The 22,960-nt window shown below is 42.8% G+C and overlaps 1 protein-coding gene across 4 annotated transcripts in view; it reads right to left on the reverse strand.

Annotated features, from left to right (window-relative positions):
- Ncoa5 (nuclear receptor coactivator 5) overlaps positions 1–21,842 on the reverse strand; it is a 31,717-nt gene extending 9,875 nt beyond the window's left edge. For 2 of the 4 annotated variants that reach the window (XM_051143799.1, XM_051143801.1), the window contains exons 1-3: positions 21,704–21,842; positions 11,218–11,284; positions 2,098–2,424 (exon numbers count right to left, since the gene is read on the reverse strand). In XM_051143799.1, the coding sequence (XP_050999756.1) occupies positions 2,098–2,424; positions 11,218–11,255 (365 nt within the window). In that variant the 5' untranslated portion in view covers positions 11,256–11,284; positions 21,704–21,842. Of the gene's footprint in view, positions 1–2,097; positions 2,425–11,217; positions 11,379–21,703 lie in introns of those variants that run through there. The other 2 variants (XM_051143800.1, XM_051143802.1) reach the window with 2 other exon arrangements.
- Between the last annotated feature and the right edge of the window lie 1,118 nt (positions 21,843–22,960).

The following is a 22,960-nucleotide window of genomic DNA, read 5'->3' on the forward strand; positions in this document are numbered from 1 at the left end:
GCTCAGAGGTTAAGAGCACTGGCTGCTCTTCCAGAGGTCCTGAGTTCAATTCCCAGCACCCACAGGTGACTCACAACCATCTGTAATAAGATCTGATGTCCTCTTCTGGCCTGCAGGCATACACACAGGCAGAACAATAAATAAATAAATAACAACAACAACAACAATTACAACTCAAGTCTATCCCAGGCAGTCACAGGATTCAACACACACATATGAATTCAGGACTTGTTTATTGTCTCTGGGGCTGTGGTTAATTTCAGTTTTGATGATGGGGACATGGGATGAAAAGAATTGGTATAAAGACAGCATTTGAGCAAATGAAAAATGGTTGCTAGAAGAACTATTTTATACCTTCCTTATCTCTTTTCCCCATGCTTTTAAAAAACTGTTGTAAGGAGCATGCCTGTAATCTCAGCACTCAGGGAGGCATTGGCAGGGGGTGTCTGTGAGTTGTAGGCCAACCTGATCAGCAAATCAAGTCCAGGATAGCCAAGGCTACAGAGACGCTGTCTCAAAAAACCAAACCAAAGCAAAAACCTGTTGTAAAATATGTATCAATACTTTGCCATTTTCATGTCTTTTTAAGGCAGCATCTCATGTGGCCTTGAATTTGCTCTTTTAGCCAAGGCTGGTTTTGAACTCCTGGACTCCTGCCTCATTTCCCTGTCGTGGGATCACAGGTGAGCATCACCATAATGGGCGCTAATCCATCTAAGTGCACACTGCATCTGCTCTACAATCCCAATTAGATAACCTCTATCAGAATTCTCCATCATTGGCCTACTTTCCCCAGCCCCTTGATAACCTCTATTTCCTGTCTTTATGGATTTGCCTAGTCTAAGGAGTTCAAGTAAGTGGGATCACAGTGTCAGCTTTTTTGTGTCTGGCTTATTTCAATTATCCCAGTGTTTTCAGTGTCCACTTGTGTCTTAAGATCCATCGGCATTTCATTTTTATGACTGAGTAACACTCCATTGTATGACATGGACACCTAACATTTCTAATCCAATCATTTGCTGATAGGTACTTGGGTGGTTTTCATTTGTGGTTTGTATATCCTGCTATGCACACTCATTCATGATTATCTGAATCATCCTCAACTCTTGAACTTTGTGTGTGTGTGTGTGTGTGTGTCTGTACTGCGTGTGTGGAAGCCGAAGGCTGATGTCCTGTGCCTTCCTTGGTCACTCTTCACATTTTTTGGAGGAAGAGTCTCTCACTGACCCTGGAGTTCATGTATTTGTCAAAGATGGCTACCCAAGACCTTGAGGGATCTACCTGTCTGTACCACCACAGTGCTGGGGCTACAAATGCATACACCATGCTTGGATCGGCATATGTAGGTCCTCATGTTTGTGTAGCAAGATATCCCACTGTCTAAGCCATCTCCCTAGCCCTGCAGTGTTAAACTTTTGGGGAACCCCTTAACCATTTCCCACAGTGTTATCAACTGGTCTTCTAGCATCTCCCCACAATACGATTACAGGTGTGCACTCCCATACCTGGCCACTAAACTATCTTAACTATATGCCACTGTACATATCTAGCTAACAGTTATTTTCTGCGTCTTTCCTAAAAATCATTAGCTGTATCCTAGCAGGAGTGAAGTAGGTTCTCACTGTGGCTCTCACCTGCACCTGCCTGATGACTCATGATGTGGAACATCTTTCATGCATTTCCTGGCTAACTGCATAGCCCTATGCTCTTGCACTGCCAACCTAATTTATACTCCACTTCTGCTTTCACTGGTACAGCATTGTCTTTCACAACACAGACAGATCCAGATGTTTTTTTGTTTGTTTGTTTTTTGAGACTGAGTTTTTCTGTGTAGCCCTGGCTGTCTCAAACTTAAGAAATGTACTTGCCTTTGCCTCCCAAATGCTGGGGTTAGCGGTGTGTATCACCACCACCCGGCTTCAGATGCTTTTAGTGAACACAATTCAGCAGCCGTTCACACATTCATCAAACTTACTGAGAGCTACTTGATAAGCATGGAAGTGTAAGGTTACTTATATAGAGTTTTCAGTAAGTGTACCCAAATACAGCTAAGAAACATTGCTAACAGAGAGGCGGACAGGCTAGCTCTGGACACACCTGTACAGAGGATCTCGGGAGTCTCTTACATCTCTGTATCTGTCATACTCGGGATCTCGATAATATCGAAGGTCTCTAGAGTCTCTTAGATCACGTAAGTCCCGAAAATCCCTTAGGTCCCGAGCGTCACGTATATTTCTGCTGTCTCTGTGGTCCCGAATGTCCCTGCTGTCTCTGTGGTCCCGCAACTCCCGAGGATCTCGAATCTCTCTGCTATCCCGGGCATCCCGTCCATTTCTGCCATCCCTGGATTCTCTCCTTGGACTTCCTCGAATTGGAGAGCGATCACGCCTTGTATCTCGACTATCTCCAAAGCCATATGGATCCCTGTGGGAGTTAGCAAAAACATACTAAGACAAAGACACTTTGGATAGCCAACCCTTTCAGCTCTTTATAGGAGAATGCTACCTCCCTGCAAGTATTTTTCTCTAAAATACAATACTTGAACAGTGAGAATGCAACTAAATATTTCAGACAATCACCCATTCTTGTTAGGCCTAGAAAGTTCTAGAATCTCAAAAGATTACCGCATAAAAGGAAGTATGAATGAGCAAAAGCCAAAAGCCAACATTTTGGCTGAAGTAGTAGCAGTCGCCAGGCTTCAAGCATAACTCAGCTTCTTACACAAGCCAAATTGTCTCTTCAGTTACAATAGGTTTTCAAAGTGAAAGCAGTGTCCTCTAAAGCCTATTTTCTTCCATGACCAGTATCTGAAAAAGACTTTATGGGTCAGAACTATGGGGCATAGTGAGGGCCAAGGCCCATAGAGGAAAAGCCAACCTTTCAACTCTATATGGGAGAAAGTACCACCATTCAAGCCTTTCCTCTCACACACAGCACTTCAACAGCGAGAAGTTATCATCTCTGTTATCCTGCTCAACACAATCTCATATAAAGTAATCAGAGGAATAATTTTTAAAGTATAAAAATAACACTTAAAATATCTAGTTGGTCATTCAAATCAGTAGGGAAAAAACCAAGCAAAACTGGGTATGTAAAGTTCACAGCTGTGAAATAATCAGTTTGTGTACTGTTATTGGTAGCAATTTCTTCCAATCTAAGGGTTTACAAGGAATGTAGCTCCTTTTTGCACAAGATCTTGCTTTTCATTTTAAGTGTCTGAAGTCAGTAATGTGCTTGCACGGCTCTAAGTCAATATCCTTCATGAGACGTTTTAGTCACTGGAAACTGATCCCAGACGACTTAAAGTTACAACCACTCCAGTCTAACCAGCTAAACATCTGCATTTTCACTTCTGCCAGCTGCCAGTGGCTAAGGTCTTCAGTTCGCTTTGACTCTTCTCCATGCCCACTAAGCCACTTGAATCTTTTCTCTGTATCCCTTCACGCTTCTCCATATCACACCTATGTAAGGCCTTGTTTCTGTGTTCATACCAAAAAAATTTCCCAAAAGACAAAACAAATATACAAAACAACAACAACAACAAAACAAAAAAAGAAAACCAATCTTCTTGATTTCGATCCATTCAATACACCCTAAATGCCTATCTCTACCAGTTGCCCATCTTTTCTTGGCTCTCCAGGATCCCTGGGCAGCCTAACAAATCAGTTAGTTCCTCTTTCACTATTTCCTGGTTCAACTTAATTTGCTTTCATGACTTAATCCACAAACAAACCTGTCTCCATACTTATGCTCATGCGGTTTCTCTATTTCCTAGATGAGTCCAGTCCACCTAATCCTCACAGGCAAGCCCACATTCCACCTTCCAGCCACTTCCTCAAATCTCCCTAGTAACTGCTTTTTCCCTGCTAAAACCTCCATGTCTGTGACTCACCTTGATCTGGCACTTATCTTTGTACAATGTCTTACATCTGAACCAACTTCAGGATTACCTCCTCCATAACACTTGCCCTAAACTTTTGATATTCCCCAACAAACAGGCCCCGCCTCTAGCTTTCTACCTCAGTGAGTGATATATCTGACAGTCACTCAAACCAGAAAGCTCAATGTCATCATTCCTGCTTCCAATTATGTCTAAATACATCAGTTTCCTTCTCTGAAAACTGGTGTCAGTTCTACTCAATTTACCTTCACTGGCACCATTGAATGCTAACTCTTGACCTTGTCTTCCAAACCAGAGAAAGAACCTTTAGAGTGTTCTGCTCTTGTCTTTGTCCGGAAAGCTTGCTCTGGAGCAGACATTTATATAGTAAAATCCTTTGTTCATTTCCCACAGTACTTAAATTCAATAGAAAAAAAAATTTTTTTTTCCACCAAGGCTAGGAAGGGCCTGAATGATTTTTGACCCTATATTCTCCAACCCCACTGCACTTTCTCCCTAGTTTACCACTTTTGTGCCATATGAGCTTTTCATCTACAACCAGCCAAGATTTTTCCTTATCTCTTTGTATAGCAGGAATGGACCTATATTCCCTTTCTAGATCTCAGCATAGAAATATCCCCTATTCCCTGATTCTCTTCGAGTTTACTTTCTAAAAACTGAAACAGGGTCTCATAGTCTAGGATCATGGTCCTCCTGAGTGCTGGGATTACAAGAGTGTGTGCCACCATGCCTGACTCATTTTGTTAATTTAAAGGTTTTCTAGGTGTGGCAGTACACATCTAAAACCCCAGCACTCAGGAGGCCAAGGTGGAAGGAATGTCATGACTCTGTGGCTAGCCTCGTACACACAGTTAGCACAGCTACACAGTGAGACCATGCCTCATAAGGAGGGGAAAAAATTACTTTCTGCCCCTAAAATCTCAAGGTTATAAAAAAATTTCATGGTTTTACTTTTGGGGGTGGTATTAGGGGTTAATTCATGGTATTGCAGATGCTAAAAGTGAGTGCTCTACCACTGAGCTGCCCCCCTGTCCTAACTACTCTGTACCTTCTCATATTATTTAGCAAAAGTTTACATACTATCTTCATTTAATGTATCTTCTCTAGTAGACTGCAAATTCTACAGGAACAAAGGGGTCAATGTGATTCTGCAACAGAAATGTACTACACAGAACTATGTTGGGAGGAACATGTTCCTACACAAACTATTACTGCACTTAGCAGACTGCCCAGAGGTCACAGCAACACAGTGCACAACATTTTACTCAACATTTGACCACAGGCACAAGAGTGCTCCTTGAAGGCTATCATAGAGCAGCTGTCTGTTAAGTCTATTTTCTGTTGTTTACAAAGCAACAAAAAATTTGCCCAGCATCACTTTCTGGAGACACAACTTCTCCCTAGGCAGGGAAAGGTGGTTATCTGTTTACATGAATTCCCTACCAACAAAAAGTTGTCTTGAAGGCTGCATCTATAAGGATTCAGCAGTGTCCAGGAAATGTTAATAAATTAAACTATTGTACTGAACTCTACGCCTTCCAAGAGCAGGTACTATGTTCGGTCAAGACCTCTGTCCTTCATCACCACTGTTCACACTGTACATTTATCACAGAAATGGGAGAAAGGCCTGATTTCCCTTCATCCTCATAGCTACAGCAAAAGCAATTTATATGCAATTTTGTTTCTAAAGAAATTCTTTTCTGACTTTTTTTGGGAGGGTTGGTTTTGTTTTTTGTTTTTGGAGATGAGGACTTGTTAGGCTGTTTAGCTGGTCTCAAACTCTAGGTTCAAGAAAGCTTTTCTGCCTCAGCCTTCAGAACATCTGTGACTACTCTGGTCCTCTATTTGAAGGCTCATCAGTACTTTTTGATTTGTAGACACAATCACACATTAGGCACGTGTTTAAATGAGTGCTAACCATTTTTATCAGAAGCAAGTGCAGACTAAGACTGCTCAAGTTCCCATATTGTACTGCAGAATTCTCGTGTTACATAAAACATCTGCTACAGTGTCAAATGTGGGCAAACAGTCAGGATACAATAGAAAGTGACAAATACAAACTATTTTTAGATTATTAATGATTGACAAATATACCTGCCTTGGGGATTGATTACAAGTAGTCATTAGAAGGGGAATCAGATTTCAAGTGTTCTTGGCAATCAGGCTTGAACTTATCATGAGCCTGGACAGCCACAAACCACATAAGGGCTAGGAGAATGTGAATAAAAGAACCATGTCACAGCATGTTATCTGCAGCCTTATGACAATTAAAAATGCCATATCTGGTTCTTGTTATTACTGTTTTTATTTGTTGCAGTGCTCCTTCATGCTAGGCAAGAACTGCCACCAATCTACATCTCCAACCCGAATGTTCTTGTTCTTTCTATTCCATTGAAGCATCTTACCTGGAAGTGTTTGCCATTGCAGGTTGACCATAACCACCTTGTTTTCACAACCTGGATCCATACATGTATGGTACAACCTTCCTTTCCCTTCCCTCAAAGACCATGGGCAATAAAGCCAATAATTCTCTTCTGGATATTCACAAAGGGGAATAGATGGAAGCAAAGGAGTGGTGGTGGTATGGGCAGTAAAGATAGTAATTACCCAAAACAACATTCCCCTCCTCCAAATGAATAATATGGCGGACTGCTGTTCTTCTGGAGACAAAAAAAAGAAAACCCCTTTAAGGCCACCTAGGGACCCAAACAACAAAGTTCTCAGAGAAATACCACTCTTGTTTCTGATCCCACCATCTTTCTCAAAACAAACAACACAGTTAATAAAAGGGCAGTACTGTGTCCAGCATCCAAAGCTAGGACAGGAAAAGCCTCCTACATGAGGAGCTTCACCTCAGATGATAATAAGTAGGTTACAAGCAAGTTTCTGGAGCACAAAAAGTTCACAGGATCATTGCAGGGTACCCACAGGTATTTCATAAAGGGAAGCCAAAGCAGCATACAGTAGAGTACACCACTAGAGACCAGGAAGGACAGAACATGACAGTTAAACAGTAGCACCACAGGCCACCATGGAAGGCATATGGTCAACACACAATTTTGTTCCATGTTCTTTACCTAGTCACAGGGATAGGGAAGGAGAGGCAAATGCTCTTTGTTTTAAAAGAGAATCAAATCACCAGGGAACATTTCAGAGATAAGGTGGGGATGGGCAAGGGGAAAAACTATGGTTCAATAACCAGCGACATACTTCTGGTTGACGGCTTCCTTTGCTGGGAACTACAGGAGCTTGGAGAGTGCTAGGCATCTGAAAACATGCAGAGAACTGACAGATGGTCCGCTTAAAAGGCAGAGATGGACTTGAGCTGTTTTTCAGCAAGCTTGAAGCACCAGATCCAAGACAATGCTCCTCGGCTTTGGCTGTCAGGAGGTTCAGGAGAAAGGCCCTATTTTCTTTCTTTTTCTGTCATTCACTCCTCTCGTGTCCACTGCAGTATTGTTCTTGGGAGAGTCAACCTTCATTTGACCCCGAGAAATATCCTTCATCAGCTCTTCAAATTCCCAACACAGATTCTACCCAAAAATACCATTATCTAAATGGCTAGATGTGGTTGTGACTTTGACCCTGCACCATGACAGCCCATGTGGTGCGAGATTAAGGACTTGGAGAACTCTATTATCAAATGCAGGTAGGAAATGGGGTACAATGAGATGCCTTCTTCACAGATGCAAATTCTGAGAGTGCTCAAGCTTCTCTCTGGGAAGCATGCTGGTGTCTTTGTTGCTAGATGTGGCATTTCTTGAGAGCTGAGGACTTTCTTCAGGTGTAAGAGAAGAGGTCTTCCACTGTAAGGCCATTGAAAGTTGGGATGATCTCATACCACAGGAACAAGCAGTTATTGAAGAAATTAAGGCCACATAGACAAGGTGAAAGCATGCCAGGTCATATAGACTATCTGTCCAGAGCCAGATTATTTCTGATGAGCTAAGCCCCAGTGGCTTTCACCCGAGAAGTACCATGCTCAACACCCTTCACAAATATGGGGGCGGGGGGGGAATCCTTTGATGATCTTTTGGTGTGGAGAAAGTATTTGTTGTTCCTTAGGTCATATGGGAAGGTTTAGGAAACAGTACTTGGAAGTCTAATTGATGTGTTCAAGATTTGATTTTCACGGTGTACTGAAAATGGCAACTTCGAAAATCTGGGACATGAGAATAACAACTCAGTCACTGAAAGTAGACCACTGCCTGTTAACCAGCTACAGACGACAAGGATAAGTATGCTGTGCACTGAAGTGGTCCACGGAAGCAGCGCAAGGGTTGTACACAAAGGATCCAGGTTGAAATGTGATCCAGAGTAGGGATCCCTCATGCAGATTTCATGCTTGGCCAGGCCAAGTGTCAGAATCATACCCTGATAGCTAGAGTCATTAGGGAGGCATATTACTGAACACAGAGCAAACCCAGAAGAACTGTGGTTTACAGAGATGTTTAAAGATGTGATAATCTTGTGAGAACTCCCATAGATAGGTGTTTTGACACACAATTAAAGTCCAGCAAAACAAGTGTTACGAAGGTCTTGCCAGCAAATCTACTATTTTTTTGTTCTAAAGTAGATAGCATGAAGACATAAAAGCATATCTTAAAGGAAATGCTGGTCATCAGTTCAGTGTCAAGTCTCACTCCCAGAATAGTACAACACTGTGCTGGGGCACACAGAAAGATCAGGGCTGCCGAGTGAAGGCAGTTCTACTGCTGACACTGCAATTACCTCAAGGCTTTGACTGGATGCATACACCGCAAGGGACTGACAGTTCAGAAGTCACTGTCCTTCCAGACTAATCTGCCCTGCCTATACTTGCATTCCACTGCTGGTCTACTGCTATGTCCAAGAAACTAAGCACGGGTAGGGCACTAACCAAAACAGTACTGGTTTATTTCAGTATGTTTACTTTGTCTTGATCTCTGTGTTTTGTTTTTTAAAGGTAAAAATTTGGGCTTCTTTGTTTAGGTTTTCGCTTTTATTTAGTGCCCAGGCAATGGCTATATTGGATTCCAAAACCGTGAGCTATTTTTCCAAAATCGCAATGTTGAATATTAATGATCAACTAGAAATGTGAGAGCACCTGGCTAAACATCATTATTAGGATGATATAAAATGCCCTTTCAGTTCATAACAGAATCAAGAATGACTATTTTATAAAGTGTGTGTGCTTTCTTTTTTCATTTCTGTAAAAACATAGCTGGTAACTATCCAAAGATCACAAGCATCACAGGTGGAAAATTTTTCTAGTAGAGTTAATGTCTCCATAGTTATAAATTCCACACTCCTTTAAGCCACTTAGTTGAGAAAAATATACACTAGAGCTCTTTGGAAATTGGACACATTCATTATGTCTCTTCTTTTAAGTCACTGGCAACTACAACTTTGATCTGAAACCTCATAATTCTGACTATTAGATACAAACTCTTAGCTACCCCACTGTATGTTTACTGAGGAATGAGTTAAGAATAGAGATAGGAATGCCTTAAATCTATACCAGTTAGATACAGCCTGATGAAAGCAGACATTACATGGAATTAAGGATTTATGTTCTCCAGGCTACTCACACATAACCATAAGTCAACTAACACAATATTAATCTGAAAGCCACACTAGACAAGCTCTACTGTATCCCAGACTAGCCTTGAACCCACAATGTAGCTATTATGACCTTGAACTCCTTTTGCCTCCAATTCTCAGGTGCTCTGATTATGGCACGTATCACAACACAGAGTTTATGTGGTGCTGGGGATTGAACCCAGAGTTTAGTACACGTGAGATAAGCCCTCTACCAGCTGAGCTATACTTGCAGCCAGTCACAGGCATTATGGTGTTAGAAGTAACAAAATAAGATGATGTACCTTCTTGTACAGGGAAACCAATAGATGGCTAGATATCCATGTGACAGCTGAGGCATAGCTACAGTTGTGGGGTTTGATTCAACTCCTCTGTACAGGCAAGAATAGACAAAGAATTCAGCTGAAATCAGAAGCATTGTCTTGCTTGCAATGTCAGCATGAAATCTGCAGACTGTACAGATGTATTTTGACAGTTAAAAAAATACCTTCCCTTCATGTCCAAGTGAGAATAAAACCACAAGGGACACAGGTGGCTCTGTCCAAAAGCAGGATAGCTGCCAAGTCATGTGCAAGTGCTCAGTAAGTCAAGTACATTCCCAGGTCTCATGGCTAGTACAACATATGTACATTAGGGTTCTGTCTGGACAACTAAGCTTAGCTCATAGAGGGAATGTAGTTTAGTTAAAAATTGCAACCCTCTCTCTGTGTGTAGGGGTGTCACGGCGCACATGTGGAAGTAGAGGACAACTTATGGGTGTCAGTTCTCTCCTTCCAGTATGTTGATCCTGGGGAGCCAACTCAAGCTACAGGGTCGGTCGGTGTCAAGTTCCTGTTCCTCTGAGGCATTCACTGGAATGTACCTTATTGTAGGATGTCATTTCTGTGGAAATCTGGCATTTTACCTAGGAGCAAAGGCAAAACCTAGAGTATGTATAGGAGCCTTCAAGAGACATCAGATACGAACTACATCGCACCGGTTGCATGCCACACAAAACTGCACACATTGCATCCCACTTGTACGCTGCTTTGGGACCACAAAATGTATACACAATCTCAACAGAACACTAGCAAAGCTCTCCTTTATGTCTTGAGAGTACACACCAAAGTTGTGACTTTTTTTGTCTATACTGGAAGGAAGACCATATTGAGGAAATGCCTTCTGTGTTCAGAAAAGCTCAGAAAAAGGAAGACTTTTGAGAAATGGAGTATTTTGCCCTTTTTATTTTCCTTCAAACAAGTAACCCAAACATGCGAGCACACGGATCTGCAGCACAAGCACAGTGGCAATCTCTCAAGCAGCTCTTCCCGCAAACCTGGGTTAACATCTGGACCGGCAGCAATCTGCAGTGAAGAGTCAATCTCTGCTGCCCGCCACAGTGCAGCACGGCAGGCACACACCAACACGACCCTGGGGCCCTCTTCCTGCTCTGAAGGCTCCCAATGACATGCGAGCTGGGGAAAGACAGAGGTTTATCCTCTTCCAATTGCCTGCAACTCATGCTGCAAGCTGAACTTGCTGCTTTTGTCACCGAAAGCAGAAAGCTTCCTACAGAGGAAGCTGTATCTCCTGATGCATGATTTTAAAAAGTAGCAAGGCCCTTCAGACAAGGTTCTTGTTTGCTTGAGTGTTTCTGATTTGTTGGGGAAAAGAAAAGACCCTGGATGCGTGAAGTTGGGCTTAACTCCCCAGAGCCCAGCTCTCCCAAGGTAACTCACTGCTTCAGGGTACTTTACCTTCGTGTGGGGCTGGTTCTTGATGGAGCCGTATTCATATTTCTTCTTTCCGCTGCCTTATTAATATCTGAAAAGAATAATCAACCCATCTGTTCAATGCTACGGAATAAAAACAAGATCATCAGAACATTTTAAATGAAAGCAATAACAAAAACAAAAAACAACAACAACAAAAAAACTACAATGGCAACTGGTCAGCTGGTCCAAGGAAATCCATTCAGTATTCAGAGACATACTGGCACTTAGGCAGTTTTTATTATTAAGTTAAGACAGTACAGTGTTATGACTTACAGGTAAAAAATGATCATCTATTTTGTACCTAAAACATAATTTGTGTAAATTTAATTATGTCAGTATCTCCATACCCTGCCAAACCCTAAACCTAACATTCCCCTGTCCAAAGTGGGCCAAAGGTGGTTGTCAGTGGGTTTTTTCTCTCCTGGAAGAAAAGTACAGTTTAGGAGAAGGGGCAGGGGGAGATGGGATGGAGAGGAGATGAACGATCCTTTTTTATGTTATAAAGAAGCTAATATTAATGGTCGTAAAACATCACTATTCAATGAAGCACAGCCTTTTAATGGACTTTGGGTTGCTTTCTAATGAATGAAAATCTTCCAGAACGAGATGTAGGAAATAAACTAATTTCAAAAATCAAATGTGATTTGTTCACATCTATAAGCTAAGGTGAGCATAAACATTTTGCACACAGGTTGTGAGAACTCATTCCCAATCCATTTTCATTTAGAGAGGACAGCACATGCCATAGACGAGTAAGGAAAGCACAGCACCTCTAAGAGAAAGGGCAATGATGGATGCAGGTAAAGCCCCCTTGTTAAACACAAAACCTACCCATTCTTCAAAACCTGAAGCGAGTAACAAAACCCATATGCTAAGAGATAAGTGAGCACATAAAGAAACACACCGACCTATGTCTCAAAATAACACCTGAGCTTAGAAAACAAAAGGAATGCATCAGAATTTCCAAACTTCTGACAAACAAAACATACTGCTTCCTAGTGCAGTGCAGCTTCATTTCTTCCATTTGTTCCATTCAAGCAGTTAACAGCATCATAGCTAATGACTCAAATGATATCAAACACTCACTTAATAGAATGCTTTAAAATAGTAATTACACATTTTACAAATCCCAGTGCTTTATTATCATGTGCAAGACTACAGCAATGTGGAAAAAAATGGTCTGCATATAGGCTTCACTCATGCAGTAAGTTGCCAATTTTTAAATTCTCATTCAAATGAGGAAGATCTGTAACTCTACTTTAAATCAGAAGTCTCTATATTATGACAAAACTGAAGCAAATTTGAACATACATAGCCAGAGAAACTTATTCTGCCCAAATCATTCCTTACCTTCTGAATTATGAGGACACAGAATATAATCTCTGCTTAAAATCAGAGTTTTTCTTTTTCCTTTGTTTTTGTTTTTGTTTTTTGAGACAGGGTGTCTCTATATAACCTTGGCTGTCCTGAAACTCATTCACTAAACCAGGTTGGCCTTAAACTCACAGAGATAAAGAGATAAGGCTGCCTCTGCCTGGGATTAAAAGTGGGCACTACCACATCCAACTCAGGATATACTTATTATGTTAAGACTTGACTAGTAACAGCTGTCTAGAGCTATGATACTGCAGATGGAACTTCTGTAAGTTCACAAATATCCAAATCACACATTATACAATGACAGGCATCACAGCAAATAACATTAAAACAAAACAAAAACAAAAAAAAACTGTGTGTGTGCATGTGTGAGGGCTGGACAACTTTTAGGAGTCAGTTCTACTATGTGGGTTCTAAAGATTGAGCTCAGGCTGTCATTGGCAAGCAGGATCTTCACCCACTGAGCATCTCTCTCATTCCTAATTTTTAAAAAAATGTATAATTGTGAAGAACAAAGTTCAGCTTTGCAAGGGCTACTGACCTGCTCATTACACATTTCAAGTACAGGACAGCTAGGATTTGGAAGAAATATAATACCTTTAACTTTTTACAGTTTTCATAATATTACTGGGATATATATGGTATGTGCATATAAACGGTGTTGTTTGTAGCATAAGCTGCTTTGAACTCAAGATCTTCCTGCCTGCTACACTGGAGTGCTGGGATTTTTTTAGGTGCTACAATGTTCCCTGCAGTACTATGTTAACCAACTGCTAAGTTTCTGTCAACTCTATCCTTTCCCTCTGCATATGCATAGTATTACAGCTGGTTGTGGTGGCATACCCCTTTAATCCCTGCACCGGGGAGGCAGAGGCAGGCGGATCACCGTGAGTTCGAGGCCAGCCTGGTCTACAAAGCAAGTCCAGAACAGCCAAGGCTAACACAGAGAAACCTTGTCTCGGAAAAAACAAAAGAAAGGGTATTACATGGAATCCAGCCTATGAGTGCTACCATATAGGTATTAGGAGATCAAAGTGGTTATATACTATGAAATTTCGAAGCAATACTGTTTCCAGATAGAAAGGCGGTTATTTTATATTCAAGTTGTCAAAAACAATTTTGCAATTGGAAGGTTATTTACAGTACAGGCAAGGGCATACACTAAGCCATTTCATCACAATTGCTTTGCAGCATCTAATCTCCTTGAGTAATACAAAGCAAGGATGTGTGCAGATGTTGTAGCTTGTTTCTTCTTTAAAAAAAAAAATTCAACTAGTATACATTTTTTCCCTTTCTTCCTTCTTTAAGACAGATTAACCCCAAATTCAAGATATCCTTCCTATCTCAGTCTTCCAATGCTGGGATTAAAGGGATGAGCAACCACGCCTGGTTTTGCTTTGCTTTTTGGTGTGGCTAGGCAAGTTGTCTGCCACTGAACTGCATGCATCCTTCAACTACTTCTTTACTTTAAAGGCCAACACATCTTTCCTGTGCTGTGCCAAGTGTCTGACTTTTCACCTTCATTTCAGAGTGTCTTAATCTTTCAGCTTGGCTGGCTGACATAGAGACAATGAAATGAACTTTCTGGCTAAGAATCTCATTCAGGAGGACTGCCTATGTTAGGCGAGGGTTGAGAGGTTTTTATAAACAGTGCAGAATACATCAGCAACATTGTTATTAAGTCCTTCACAATTCTAGCACACATACACAAAACTTCTGGAAACCTGAGCTCCTGTAGCTGGAAGCAGAGGTTTAGGGAGTTTTTCTTTCACATTATTTTTTTCCTGACTCCTCAGAAAGCTAGAGAGCCAACATCAAGGAAATAGAAATGACATTAATCTAAAGGAGAAGAAAAGGGCAGCATGAGTCAGAGCTCCTTTTGGACATGAAATGGGAACCATGACTGGATACAAGCTAACCAACAGCAAGCCAGCAGCAGCTTGGGCGTCTTCCCAAATACAGGTGGACCACTTCTTTTGAGTAGAGAAAGGAAAGGCTTCTTTCTATTCCTATGACATGGTATTCTTTACAAAACCCAAAGTCAGTCTTTCTATGTCTTCTCCCCTTTTGCTTGGATGCTACTTGGTACAGTTTAATAATTTTATCAGCAAGATGAGCGCCATTCAATATCACCGCAATCACCAAGGAGATATATAACCTCGGCTGGGGATCTGCTGTTTCCAAGCAGTCTTCTGAAAGCTTCAAGTTAAAAGTACTTCTCAGTTAAAGATCTTTTAAATCAGGAAAACCAACAGAAACTGAAGAGATTTACAGCAAAAGAAAACACTGGGAAAATGATCAAGAAAACATGTTACACTGAAGTAGCAGAGCCACTTTAAACCATGAAAGAATAAGGTAAAGAATTCCCAAAGATTGCATAGTTTCCCATTTACAGTGCCGGGTAGGGCTCCAGAGTGTTCCTGGAGTGTTATAAATACATATGTTGCATATATAGTACCATGAACTGCTTTGCTACACAGACACACAGACACACAGACACACAGACACACACACACACACACACACACACACACTCACTCACTCTCTCTCTCTAAGTAAAAAAATTATAAAATAAGTTTTTTTGGTTTGTTGGTGAAGTAAGCTCTCTACTGTGGAGCCACAGATATGCCCTTCAAAAAAACCTTAAACTAGAGCTTTCTACTTAGCAGACTACAGCAATAGAAAACAATGAGAATGAATGAAACATAATAACAGTCCCAACCATGAGGCGTGAATGGTTCATAGCATCATTACTGATGAAAGACTCCAGAAGTCTATTTAACAACAGCTAACAAAATAAATCAAACTTCCTCCAAAGTGACTAAATTGGCGTTACATGAAGATGATACCATTGGAAAACCAAACCCATAAAGACAGTAACTATCACCTACTACATTTCCCAAACTTGGGAGGAAAAATGAGAGGGTTTCTTAAGAAAGACAACTTTGGTGACACATTTAAATCAGGAACAAAATGAGTTTTAGTGTCACAGGTCAGAGATAAGAAAACGCCATGCTTGCCGCATTTCTTCTAATCATCCTTAATCAGAGCTAAACTCACTCTGAATACTGTACATTCCTTTATATTTATCCCCTTCACTTTGTATTTATTATTTAACTATATATATCACCATTAACATTCCTGGAAACAGGAACTTACAAAATTTTGTCCCTAAAACTGTACAGAACACCATGTACATGATTTGATTTGAGACCCTGTCTCAAAAAAGGTTTCCAAACTAGAGATGAAGAAACCTGAGGGTTACAAAAACCCTTAGGGTTTTTGTTTTGGTTTGGTTTTTGGAGACAGGGTTTCTCTGTGTAGCCCTGGCTGTCCTGGACTAACTTTGTAGACCAGGCTGGCCTCGAACTCAGAGATCCGCCTGCCTCTGCCTCCTGAGTGCTGGGATTAAAGGCGTGCGCCACCACTGCCTGGTAACCCTTAGGTTTTTATGCAGTTTATTTTAGGCTACACTATTATCAAGACATAAATCTGGAGGGCTGGTCGTTTGGGATCTCAAATTCACATTAAAAGCTAAGCCAGCCTGCAATCCCAGCTCTATAAGGAGTTGAGTCAGCAGATCCTGAGGTCAGCCATGCAGCCTAGTTCAATGAGGGGCCCTGTTTCAAAGCAACAGGGTGGCAGGCAATAGGGGAAAATACCCTATGTCCTACTTTGACAGCTCTATGAACACTTACATTGATGCTCACGTGTGTACTACGTATACACACCATCACCCCCACACAAAAGGCAAATCTACAACTCAGATCCAAATCTAACAAACAAAATTGCTTAAACAAGAGGCTAAGCTACTCCCAACAGGGACGTGGTTCCCAGTTAGAACACTCTTATTAGGACTGATCATAGGCCAGGGGAACCTGGAAAAGGGCCAGTTTGTGCTGGACACCCAATGCTTAAATGCCTCACAGATGCTCAGTGGAGTGTGACTTACTTATTTAATAACTACTGCTTCTATCACTTTCTATTCTTCAGACACAGGGTATTTTTGTTTTGGCCTCTAGTTCCTAAATTTCCTGCCTCAGTATCCTAAATATTGGGATCAAAGGACTCAACAAAATAAAATAAAGTTTATTAACATTAATTTCCTGCTTTTAATTGTGAGATTTTGTATATGTGTCTGTGAGAGACAGAGGGGGAGGAGCGGCATCAAGAGCAAGAGCACAGTTGAGCTTGGGCGCACTGAGGACTGAAGCCATGACGTGGTGCAGGGTGAGCAACATTCTAACATTGAGCTAACCCTTGTCTCCCCCCCGCCCCCACCACCAAGCTTAATTTTTTATTTTATTCTATTTCTGAAACTAAAAAAAAAAAAAAAAAAATCCACAAGTAAGTGTAGCTCTTACCCTTTAAAGAAGCTTCTTTTTGCAGCAAATGACTATTATAGAGATCCACAAACTGGCCAAAATGCACAGCATATGGAACCTGGAGATACCCAACCCCAGTTGACACATACATACATACATACATACAAACAAACAATTTCAAATTTCCCTGTTTTTGTTTTTTAATGTATATGAATACTCTATCTGCATGTACACCTGCACACCAGAAGAGGGCATTAGTGGGTATAGATGGCTGTGAGCCACCAAGTGGTTGCTGGGAACCAAACTCAGGACCTCTGGAGGAGCAGACGGTGCTCTTAAATGCTGAGCCATCTCTCCAGCCACCCACGCCCCATACATTTAACACATAAACCCTATACCTAAGGTTCAGGGAACATCTTTGGTAGAGAAGGTGGAAAAACAATGTTAAGAACCAAAGAACCAGCCGGGCGTGGTGGTACACACCTTTAACCCCAGCACCCGGGATGCAGAGGCAGGTGATCGCTGTGAGTTCGAGGCCAGCCTGGTGTATAAGGAGGGTTCGAGGATAATCAAGGGTTTTACACAGAGAAACTCTGTCTCAAAAATCCAAAAATAGGGGTTGGAGAGATGGCTCAGTGGTTAAGAGCGCCGCCTGCTCTTCCAGAGGTCCTGAGTTCAATTCCCAGCAACCACATGGTGGCTCACAACCATCTATAATGTAATATGATGCTCTCTTCTGCAGATAAAGCACTCATATGCAATAAATAAAATAAATAAATCTTTAAAAAAAAATCAAAAAACAACAAACAAACCAACAACAAAATCCACCAGAGAACCAGGATGCCTCCTGTGATACAGTGTCTTGTAGACATAGCAGGAAAGACACTCATGAAATCTCAAAAATACTGTCTAAACAATACTTACATAATGACAACACTAGTTCATATGCCACTGCAGATAAGGGAAATTTAGCAAGGCCGTTATCAGGATCTTTTGACATAAATACATCACTGATGGTTAAAATAATAATAGCCACCAAGCTTCTCTTTAGCCAGGTTTCAACACTTTTTTTGGTTTCTTGAGACAGGGTTTCTCTGTGTAGCCTTGGCTGTCCTGGACTCATTGGCCTTGAACTCACAGCGATCCGCCTGCCTCTGCTTCCTGAGTGTTGGGATTAAAGACGTGCGCCACTTTAATAGCCATCAGTCTATTAGTTCAGTCTACTATTAACAAAGAAAACAGTCATTCTTCGTTTTCTTAGCAACATTTAAAATTTTTGTAGATAAAAACCAGTCCATCATCTTAGCTTCTAGTTCAGTGCTGGGGCTGGCACCAAAAGGCCTTGAGCCTCTAGGCAGGTGCTCCAGCGCCAGCTTCACCCAAGCCATCTGACCTCATTGTAAGTGGACACGAGTAGGGGCAAGTACATTCACAGTTAACAGAAGATTCTCACAACTTCTTCATCTTATAAAACTGAAACTATGAATGTGAAATGTGAAACTATGAATGTCCCTCTCTCATATATAAATAGATACGTTCCCACATACACTGCATACATACATTCATTCCCTATGTCACATTCTTTAATGATGATGTGTCAGTACCTCCTAGAAAGTTCATTAAGAAAAAAAAATCAATTCCAGGTCCTGTCTTAAGTTTACAGAATCTGAGTACTGATACCAATCTTTTGTAGTTTAACTAAATAGTGGAGGAAGAAATAGGATATTGGAACTCTGGTATTGCTTTAGACAGAAGCCTTACCTTTCACTAAAGCTTCTATTAATGAGAGCAACAGAGGATCATTTTCTGTTGGGCACTACTCTTAACTATCTGAGCGTTTAACTCTATTTAGGTAGAACAGCCTACCCAACAGTGTATGCTGTTCACAGGACAAATCTTTGGTTTTTTGTTTTTGTTTTTTCCTGACAAGATTTCTGTGTAGCCTTGGCTGTCCTGGACTCACTTGGTAGACTAGGCTGGCCTCTTAAACTCACAAGAGATCTGACTGCCTCTGCCACCCCAAGTGCTGGGGTTACAGGTGTACACCACCACACTCAGCTATAGGACAAATCTTTTTTTTTTGGTTTTTCGAGATAGAGTTTCACTATGTAGCCTTGGCTGTCCTGGACTTGCTTTGTAGACAAGGCTGGCCTCGAACTCACAGAGATCCGCCTGCCTCTGCCTCCCAAGTGCTGGGATTAAAGGTGTGTGCCATCATGCCTGGCTCATCATGCTTGTGGCTCATATACCACAAGGTACACAGGAAGCAATGCAATAGGAAGACCATTTCTTTGGGAGAACACTTCACTGGAGGAGTTCATGAGAAGACAAAGACAAAGTCATAATGAGATGGTTGCCATCTCTGAGATGTATATTTGCGCGTAGCGAGTTAGCATACAGAGAGGCCTCAGAACTCCCAGACTATGGATGCCACACAACACTACCTAGTTCCTCCTATGAAATCTTTTATCTACAACAATATTGTCTTGAACAAGTTCTTAATATACGATCTTGGGCAAGGAATCTTAAAACCCATTGAGCTCTCATTTTCATATATGCACAAAACCTCCTAACACATATAATAACACCAATGTACCCATCTTACAAAGTAACTTGAAGAAGCAGATCCGTGGTGTTTACTACCATGCACTGCTAGTGTGGATCCCGTCTGCAGCTAAGCACCAGTTTAGAAAGAGACATTTCTCATGCAGGGAGTCCAAAGCAGAAAACTAAAGGGCAGAGTCCAAAGTTTCCTTTTTGTAAAAGCACAGGTGAATTCCAGTTCTCACAGTAGCAGCAAGCTTAGAAAGGCACTGCCATCTGCAGGCCACAGGCATGGAGTGCCTGGAATGGTTATTTAAAATCAAGTTTCTGAGCAAACCTTTGCTGTTTATTTTTAGCTTGGAGAACTGGTGGATGAGGCTCCGCTTGCTGATGTTCTGAAATGGATTCCTGAGTAAAATGAAATTCACATTTCTTCTTTGCACAGGATCGCTGCTTAGAAATTTGAGGTCAATGGATGGCCTTATTTTTAATTCTACGCTCTGTTCATACAGAGGCCTTCCCCAAAGAATACAGGCTCCTTGTCTTATATAGCCCTTGGAGGTGGGGTATCTGGAATGGCCCTAGTTGGCTTTTCTGAGTTTCTTTTCAGAAACGAAATTAATCCTCTCTCATATTTTATACAAACCTAATTTATGAACAGATAACTAATGGGATATAGAACAGCTGATTATCTAGAAAAATGTCTTCCATTTAGTCTTGCAATGTGGTCAGCTTGCTAGCACATTATACAAGGAAAACCAGTCTCTACGTTTAGGTAGGATATGCATGTCAGGGGTCCCAAATATATGACAGGTGAAAGATGAGCTAACGGAAAGAGACAAAGCAAAAGGAAGGAAGCCATGCATGTTAACCATTGGTCAAGTTATCTACAATCCCCACAGGGCAAAACTAGGGTCTTGCTCCAAAATGTTGGTACAAAGGTACTTTTCACACTCAGACTAATACACAAAAAAGCAAATGTATGGTTGTCAAAGACCCCATCACGGTTTGCAGAAACATTTGAGGTGGCTTCCATACCACAACACTGTAAGAAGCCGGAGGAGGCACACAGTGCATCTGAGGGTTGGTTCTTGAAGCTCCTGGGACTAGCGCATCTAAGTCAGTAACAGCAACCTTTTACAATGAGAAAGCTCAGAATACTGATCATCATCCCGAAGATCCCAGGGCATTTCAATGGGATCTGGGATGCCGCGGGGGGGGGGGGGGGGGGGGGGTGAAGTTCCATATACAGTGAAAGACGTAACACGACAATTAACCCGGTTCTCCTAGGGCAGCGGTTACCAAAGCCTGGAGCGCACAACTTCAGGAGGAACAAGGACACAGTATTTATTTTAATAGACAGGTATTTATTAATTTTTTTATGAGCGTTAGAAGAATAACTGGATTTCCATCATACGGTTTGAGATCGAGATTTCCGCCTAAAACAAATGTATTTGGGGAGGGGAGGGGGGTCAGAGTCAGTTTAAAGAAAAATATTTAACATTTGGCAAATAGTACAGACGGTAGGCAGACTTTAAAAGGTGCAACGCAGAGGGTTGGAAGGTGGGGAGACGTGGTCCTAAGCAAAGCCCCTGGCCCGATACCGAGGAGCGGGAAGCCGGCGCCGTATCCGTGCGAACCTCGGGCACGGTTTCTCTCGCCCGGTTCTCCGGGCCCAGGGGCCAGTGTCCATAAAATGAGCAAGATGTCACACAAAGTTGACATCTCGAGAATGTGCCCAGAGTGACAGCGCTCCCCAGGTTGCTTGGTGTCGGGACACCGCCGCCGAGGCCGGTATCCTCGACTCAGGGGTTCGAATCCCTCCTGCGCCCACAGACTTTGCCGCGCGCCCCGACCCCTACCCGCCCCACCCCGTGGGGTGGGGGTGGCGAGCGACTTCACAGATTCGAGAGCAGGGCGTGCTCGATCCTACAAAGACGCCTCAGTAGCTGGGACCGACGCAGGCCGCGGTGCCCATCTCTGGCCACAGTCGCTGGACTACCGGGACCGCCGGATCCGGGACCTGGGCCGGACCGGAGCCAGGAGGCAGCCGCGCCCCGCCCCGCCCCGGGCATGCGCAGCCTCGCGCGCGTCAGGAGAAGAGGCCGCGGCCGCGCGTCGAGCGGGCCCTCCCGCCCCAGCGGCCCGTCCCCCCCCCACCCCCAACTGCCTGCCCATCAGTCCTACGCTTCGGCGGACGGCCACCGCTTCCCGGCACTCACCGCTCCCACCGCGGGCCGCCTCCCCCGCCGCTCCTCCGCCTCAGGCCCGCCGCTGCAGCCTCGGCCTCAGCCCACCTGCCCGCCGTAGGACAAAGGCGCCACCAACCGACCGGCGCGGGCACGAGGCAATGGCGGCTGGGGCGGAGTGTGGAGGTGGGGGCAGAGGGCGCGCACGCAGCGTCTCCCGCGGCAGTGTCGTAAAGAGCGCGCGGGTCTACGGCAGGGACGAGTTGAGGCGTCTAATCTCCTTGGCGACGAGGGCGAGAAAGTGGCTTGGGGCGGCGGTTGAGAACGCCAGCGGTTGCCTAGTAACGGGTCTCAGTAGAGTACTAGCTAGGCGCTTGCGCCCCGCAAAGGACTTCAGTCTGGCCATTCCCTGTTTCCAAGGCCCTTCCCTCCCCCCGCGCTCCCCCGCCCGTAACTGTGCAAAAGAACATTTAAGTCCCCCAATACTTCAGCCCTGTAAAAAAAGCCCCAGACGGCCAAGTACCTGTAGATCTGTGCGTTGGAGAATATGCAATACCCAAACCTGATTATAAGGAACAAAGAAGAGAGGTGACAAAAAAGCTGTATTTACATTTAAATAGGTTGTATATGCTATTAGTCTCACTAACAATAGGCAAAAGGCTTTAGGGGTATAATCGTAGGTTCTTCTTGAGTTATTTCTTCGAGGAATATTCAAGGTCAAAAATCCCCTACTATGAAACTGTCGACCGCCACCCCCCACCCCGTTTAATCTAGAGTTTGTCACAGAGGATGAAATTTGCTCACGTGGCTGTGAGCTCTCCACTGAAGAATGCCTTCAGGGAACTAACTCCTCAGATGCCACCATAGGTCACATTTTCCTCCTTGTGAATGGAACAGATCAAGTAAAAATGGTGGCTGTGGATTATGAACACCGTGAGAAGCCTAGTTTCTTGGAGCATTGGCTCCTATGTTCACTCTGCGCGTTGACTCACTCACTGTTGTACATCTGCTTCCAAGACCTCAAAGCTTGGCTGGAGAGGTGTTTCTATGGGTAAAGGTGCATGCGCATGCGCACAGCACACACACACGCACAGACACACAAGTAAATGTTAATAAACAAAACAAAATAAATAAATAAATAAATAAATAAAACAAAAGTTATCTGGTGTGTCAGTGCACGTTTAACCCCAGAACTCAGGAGGCAGTAGCAGACAGATCACTATGCACTCAAGGCCAGCCTCCTCAGAAGGAACTGCAGGCCAGCAAAGGAGAACCTGTCTCAATTTTTTT

Source organism: Acomys russatus, chromosome 4, assembly GCF_903995435.1.
Source record: "Acomys russatus chromosome 4, mAcoRus1.1, whole genome shotgun sequence".
Taxonomy (NCBI): Eukaryota; Metazoa; Chordata; class Mammalia; order Rodentia; family Muridae; genus Acomys; species Acomys russatus.